The following is a 6,129-nucleotide window of genomic DNA, read 5'->3' as shown; positions in this document are numbered from 1 at the left end:
TTTTTTGACTTTTTTGACCGCTTCTTGTAGTGGATATTCGTGAAACTTTTTTAAGCCCCTTGTTGCTTAATTCTTGTTTGTTTTAATTATTTAATTTGCTAAAATCCCAAATTAGTGCCTCCTTCTCATCGTAGTAATAAAATTGCCCTAAATTTTAAGGAAAACTGCCTAATATGCCACTAGTAAGAAAATGTCAATAAGTATATTTGTTTAGTAATGTCCACAATGCTCACAAGTAAACGTTCTGCTTATGTCACCTCCTTCCACAACATCGGAAGGTACAAACAAGCACAGTAAAGTGCTACCATTGGTGGATAATAATTGACATTTCCCTCTCCCTTTCTTTTATTTATGGTCGAGTTCTTTTTAAGACGAAAACAAAGACATTTCGTTTGAAATGATAAATCACAATTTTCATTGCAAAAAAAAAATATTACAAGGGATCTGTCTTACAAAGAATAAAATTATGTTTTCGGAGTAAATTAATATATTTTTACACAATAGTTCTAGTTTATCGAAGATAAATTTTAGAATGTAAAAAATATTATTCACCTAATAAATACAGTTCTATTTTTTTGTGATTTTAAAGGACAATAATTAGTTTCTTTTATTATTATATTAGCATTAAATGTGCAAAAATAACGCTTAAATGGTTACCTTCTGGATTTACGTTATAAATATATATACTCTGTATACGTCATGGTTGCTGTGATTGTCATCTATCACTAATGTCAAATACATGTGTTTTAGATTTCTGTTTTTTTTTAGTTTCAGTTGTTAAAAGTATATAAAATATTATTAAAAGCCAGATTGTTACTCAGTGTATAAATAATTTAATGTAGTATTACAGTATGGGTAGAAAAATTCCAGCTAAGAAACATCGTGGCGTCAAAGATCCCCTGGAGCAAAATGCGCGACGTTTGCAAGCGTAACTCATTCATTATAATTTACTAGCTACTCGCCCCGGCTTTTCCCTCGTGTACATGTATTATATATAGAATTCCCTCCCTTCCCCTAGAATCACTCTATCTATTAAAAAAAAGCGCTTTAAAATCCTTTGCGTAGTTTTAAAGATTTAAGCATACATAGGGACGAACAGACAGCGACAGCGACTTTGTTTTATACTATGTAATGATTCCAAAATTGTTTCCGTCATGTGTAAATTTCTATCTAACTATGTAATATATATAATGTTGTAGATTAAAGACGAAAATAAACGCGCCGCCGAAGGACCCCGACGAGCAGCCAGTGCCGCGGTCGCTCATCGACCTGTTCGCCTTCCGTGATAAACACAACACACGAATTAACAACAAAAAGAAACAGAAGCCTCGAGCCAGCGGTAAAGGTAGTCACTAACTGTTACCATTAGAATTTTGCCATTGCCAGACATCCCGTATTTTTGGCTTAGTTTAAAATGTCCTGGCGGGACTGACTCTGTCCCGTTTCCAAATCGTTCTATGTTTTTATTATTAAATGGATCTATCTATGCTAGACAACTTGTCTTTTGATAATTTGTTCCAGGTAAGAAACTAAATTCCTGTATTTTTTTGCTTATATAAGCATTTGCCCCTTCTAGGCTGAAAAAAAATCTGTCAACTCTAGTTACCATTGATGTCAATATGGAATAGTATGCCTTCATTAACAGTATGCAATGGCTGGGCACCAGTGGATGATAATCCATTCATCAATTCGGTCATAAAAACAGTCTGGTAGACAGACACACTTTCCCATGCATAGTAGTATGTATATTGTATCTGATATGAACACATGTTGTTTATGATGTATCATTACATAGTATAAAACAAAGTCGCCGTCTGTCCGTCCCTATGTATGCGTAAGTCTTTAAAACTACGCAAACGACTTTTGAAGCTTTTTTTTTAATATATAGAGTGATTCTAGATAGATAGAAAATAGAGACTATTTTATAGGAAGGTTTATATATATAATATATGTACATGCGAAGCTGGGGTGAGTAGCTAGTTACATTAAATAAAATTTACAGATGATGGAAATAAAAAAATAATGGCCAAAAACCCAATTTCCCAGCTGCGCAAGCTGCCGGGCGAGTCGGGCCGTGACTTCAGTCTCCGCATCAATGGAGCCATCAGAGCCCTGCATGACGCTACACAGCCACAACACTATCCTGTATGTGTTTGATTCTTCATTGTCTTGATATTTATCCAGCATTTGAGTTATTTAGATTTGTGGTTTAATTATTAAATAACAAAAAATTATAGGCATTTACATAATCTATACATATAAAGAAACTTGGAGTGTCTGTTTGTAATATTGAAATAACCGTTTTTTACTACATGCATATGAATATAAATACGGTACATAGGACAAAGTAACATTTTTTACAATTTTCGTCTGTATGTTTGTTTCGGCTAATCTCTGAAATGGCTGGTCCGATTTTGAAGGGAGTTTTATTGGCAGGTAGCTGATGTAATAAGGAGTAACGTAGGTTACTTTTATTAAAAAAAAAATAAAGTTAAATTCCATGCGGACGAAGTCGCGAGTACAGCTAGTACATACATATAATATTTAGTTAATTATTTATAGATTATCATATTTTATTATTTCACACTTATTTTGTGTAGAATATAACTTTTCAAATTGATGTACATTCATTATGAAAAATATACTTTTTAAAGTTTATGATTTTTTTCTATTTTTTTAATGCTGTCTACTAATTAATGTTCGTTAAATTACAGCAAGATTTGGAGGAGGATGATATAAAGGGTGAACGGATGGCGGAGCATCGAGACCGCCGCGAGAGGAAACGCAAGCGAGCACTCGCCGCCCGCCCGCCGCCCGGACCCGACTCTCCGCCGCCGCTGTCCAGGGCGCAGCGGTTCGCGCTCAAGAAGAAAGAAAAGAAGTTGCGAGCGTTAAATGTATGTATAATGGTTGCATGCTGTGACTCCTCAGTTTTTTGGTAATTCAGAATTTTTTAGTTTTAAATTATCACGATGATGGTTGTAATGGATCGGTGGACTGTATGAGTATTTAAATGATGAAAACACGTATATAGTATGATAGTAAAATATATTAGAATGCAATTGCGAACTGACCACAAGACAATAAGAGAATAATACAATAAGTGAAGTATATCATAATAACATGACATATAAAAAAACTCTTCAAAAATATAAATTTAAAAATAATATAAATATTACACACCAGTGGAGGATGATAAGATAGATGTAAGGTCAATTAGTCCATAGTTTAACAGGAAATCATAATGATGATTTACAAGGAGTACTGCTTGAGGGTCAAGCTTTTATTGTTCAAAATCTACCCTGTATCATCGTAAGCACAGATATTATATTATATTAGAGTCCGTTAGTTTTCTGTTCCCGCGCGTTCCCTTCCCCTCCCTAACTAGTAACAAACTGACCGTACAGCGGCCTTGACGCGCGCGCGCATTGTGTTGTGAATTGAAATAAATTGGAACTGTGTTAAACCTACTGTGAACCTGTGAAAGTGTGTGAAAGCTAGCGAAGATATCTTCGAGATCCTGAAGCCCAAGAAATCCGCAGAACCATACAGGTACGAAACTGACGCTTCCCTAACATTTTGGTAGCAGAGTAGTTTCCCAAACATTTATTATTATTTAATTTTTTTTACAAGCTGACATGGTACATTTGTAGGCAGTTACGGGGTCATTAGTTCACATTACTAACCATCCCCTCCCCCTGGTGGCGCACAAGTAAAAGATGACATGATGACGTCAGATCAGTTAGCACATTGTAATTCTCTCTGGAATGAACTTAGATGGTTTCCTCCTGGAGGGACGGTATGCCAACTGGACCATAAAATCTATGTCACTGATAATACCCTTTCGCCTCATCATTTTTGCTATGTCTTTGTAACGCTTAATCATACAGTAATGATATACTCGCCATAGACAGGGATTTCCTTCCAATCCCTACACGCTGCAACCTAAGTGGTCTCGGACAGAGCGGTTTCTGAGGAGCTTCCTCCCGCGTACACTTAGATTGTGGAATGAACTACCTGTCGAGGTTTTCTCGAGAGACTACAGCATGGGGTTTTTCAAGAAGGGTTAGGGTTTAAGGTTTAAGGTTTCTTAAGGGTCGGCAACGCGCATGTGACACCCCTGGTGTTTCAGGCGTCCATAGGCTACGGTAACCGTTTATCATCAGATGGGCCGTATGCTTGTTTGCCACATACGTAGTATAAAAATAAAAATAAAAAATTACCGATTAGTAAGGAAGAGCGTCCTTGGATATGTCTCTATACAATACCTGGAAATCAGTGGTTTGCTGCTCTTGCAAACAATACACAGAAGTGCTGCCTATTTTGAGTATGGCATATAACACACAACATTATTCATACATTTTTGTGCCTATATTGTATTTTGTTACCTAACTAATGTATTTGTGTAATTTTTTTTTATATTACTGCACCTTGTGTGCCCTTTAACCCAAAATATTTTTTTTATCTACCTATAAAGTGTGTGTGACATGAACGAGTGCAACACGCAAGTAATGTGACAGCTTTCCGAATGAGCGGTAGATTAAAAGAATGATAACTATGACTATTCAAAAGTGCCTAAATTAAGTTTATTTGAATAAATGATTTTCTATTCTATTCTATTCTATTGTAACGAGTGTATGGTTGTTGCAGGCGGCTCACGAGGACTCGCCGGTGTACGAGAGCGTGCCATTCGGGGAATGTTGTCAGGCGCCACCCACACTCACCGCCGCCAGGCGAGCCGCGCCCAGGGTGAGCTCCTACACTCTCCTGGCGGAAAATATTTCATACATATTTTCTTTATGTTTATAGTGGTCGCCCAGCGGTCGAAATTTATTATGGTAGATTAATTTAAATTATAAGTTTGAACATATTAAAGTTTCTGTTAAAGATTACAAGTAATATGAAAAACAAACAATATTAGTCTATTCTTAATTTTAACAATAAACAAAAGGTATGTGTGTCAAATACATGGTAGTGTCTGTAATATTTTTTTATTGAGTTAATTTATTTTTCATGCATAATTAAAAAATCTTAGCATTCTGCACTCTTTCTCTATATAAACTACTAGCTTTTGCCCGCGGCCTCGCTTGCTTTAATTTATCCCCTTAAGGGTAGAATTTATCAAAATCATTTCTTAGAGGATGCCTACGTTATAGTAGCTTTATGCATGCAAAGTCTCAGCCCGATCGGTATAAAATTAACAAAGTTTCATACAAATGTATATTCCCTATTTAATCCCCTTGGGGGTAGAATTAATCAAAATCCTTTCTTAGCGGATGCCTACGTCATAACATCTATATGCATGCCAAATTTCAGCCCGATCCGTCCAGTGATTTGGGCTGTGCGTTGATAGATCACTATGTCAGTCGCCTTTGAGTTATATATATTTAGATAAGTGTGCGAAATGTCATAGTCATCAATTTGTGCAACTTTTGTAAACAGGGGCACAAAGTATTTGCTTCAGATATTAATATATATATTTCCAACTTCAGCCAGAAATCAGCAGAATATATAAGCAGTTGCTGTGTGGCAAGTAAGATGGCATGTTGCGTCACACTGACTACCTTTCTTGTTATTAATAACTGTAAAAAAGTACTACATGTAATAATATACAATGCAGACTGATACCATATTATAAAATGACAAATTATCATGTCCCAAGGGTGAGTCAAGTTGTATTAAAGCATTGGTTTCCCGCAGCCTGGTCGCCGGGACCTGCTGCTGAATGAGCTGCTGCCGGCCAACCCGGCGGCAACCGGTCCTCAGCAGCGGCAGCGCCACGTGCCGCCCGCAGACCGCATGCGGCGCGAGCGAGCCCGGCTCGACGCAGTCGCTGCATACCGCGCCATCAAACTCAACACTAAAACGAATAAATAAATATACCACACCATACCATTGTTTTATTTTTATTATTTATATACTAGCTACTCGTCCCGGCTTCGCACGAGTGTACATGTATTATATATATGAACCTTCCTCTTGAATCACTCTATCTAACCGCTTCAAAATCCGTTGCGTAGTTTTAAAGATTTAAGCGTACATAGGGACGGACAGACCGCGACAGCGACTTTGTTTTATACTATGTAATGATTATGACCCTTGTTATAAATATCTTATAGACTAACATAT

At 36.7% G+C, this 6,129-nt stretch overlaps 1 protein-coding gene across 2 annotated transcripts; it reads left to right on the top strand.

Moving 5' to 3' along the window:
- Positions 1-745: 745 nt before the first annotated feature.
- On the top strand, positions 746-5,878 carry LOC131846320 (coiled-coil domain-containing protein 137). Of its 2 annotated transcripts, none has more exons than XM_059195595.1 (6): positions 746-928; positions 1,200-1,339; positions 2,003-2,145; positions 2,715-2,897; positions 4,651-4,749; positions 5,701-5,878. In XM_059195595.1, the coding sequence occupies exons 1-6, from the start codon at positions 852-854 to the stop codon at positions 5,875-5,877; spliced, it is 819 nt and encodes a 272-aa protein (XP_059051578.1). In that variant the 5' UTR covers positions 746-851; the 3' UTR covers position 5,878. The 2 variants fall into 2 exon arrangements, with proteins under 2 accessions (XP_059051578.1, XP_059051577.1); XM_059195594.1 differs by having other exon boundaries at positions 1,200-1,345.
- The last annotated feature ends 251 nt before the right edge of the window (positions 5,879-6,129 follow it).

Source organism: Achroia grisella, unplaced genomic scaffold (assembly GCF_030625045.1).
Source record: "Achroia grisella isolate CSIRO2021 unplaced genomic scaffold, CSIRO_AGI_Agris_v1 utg509, whole genome shotgun sequence".
Lineage (NCBI taxonomy): Eukaryota > Metazoa > Arthropoda > Insecta > Lepidoptera > Pyralidae > Achroia > Achroia grisella.
The sequence above is the reverse complement of the archived record's forward strand: the minus strand, read 5'-3'. Positions and strand labels throughout refer to the sequence as shown.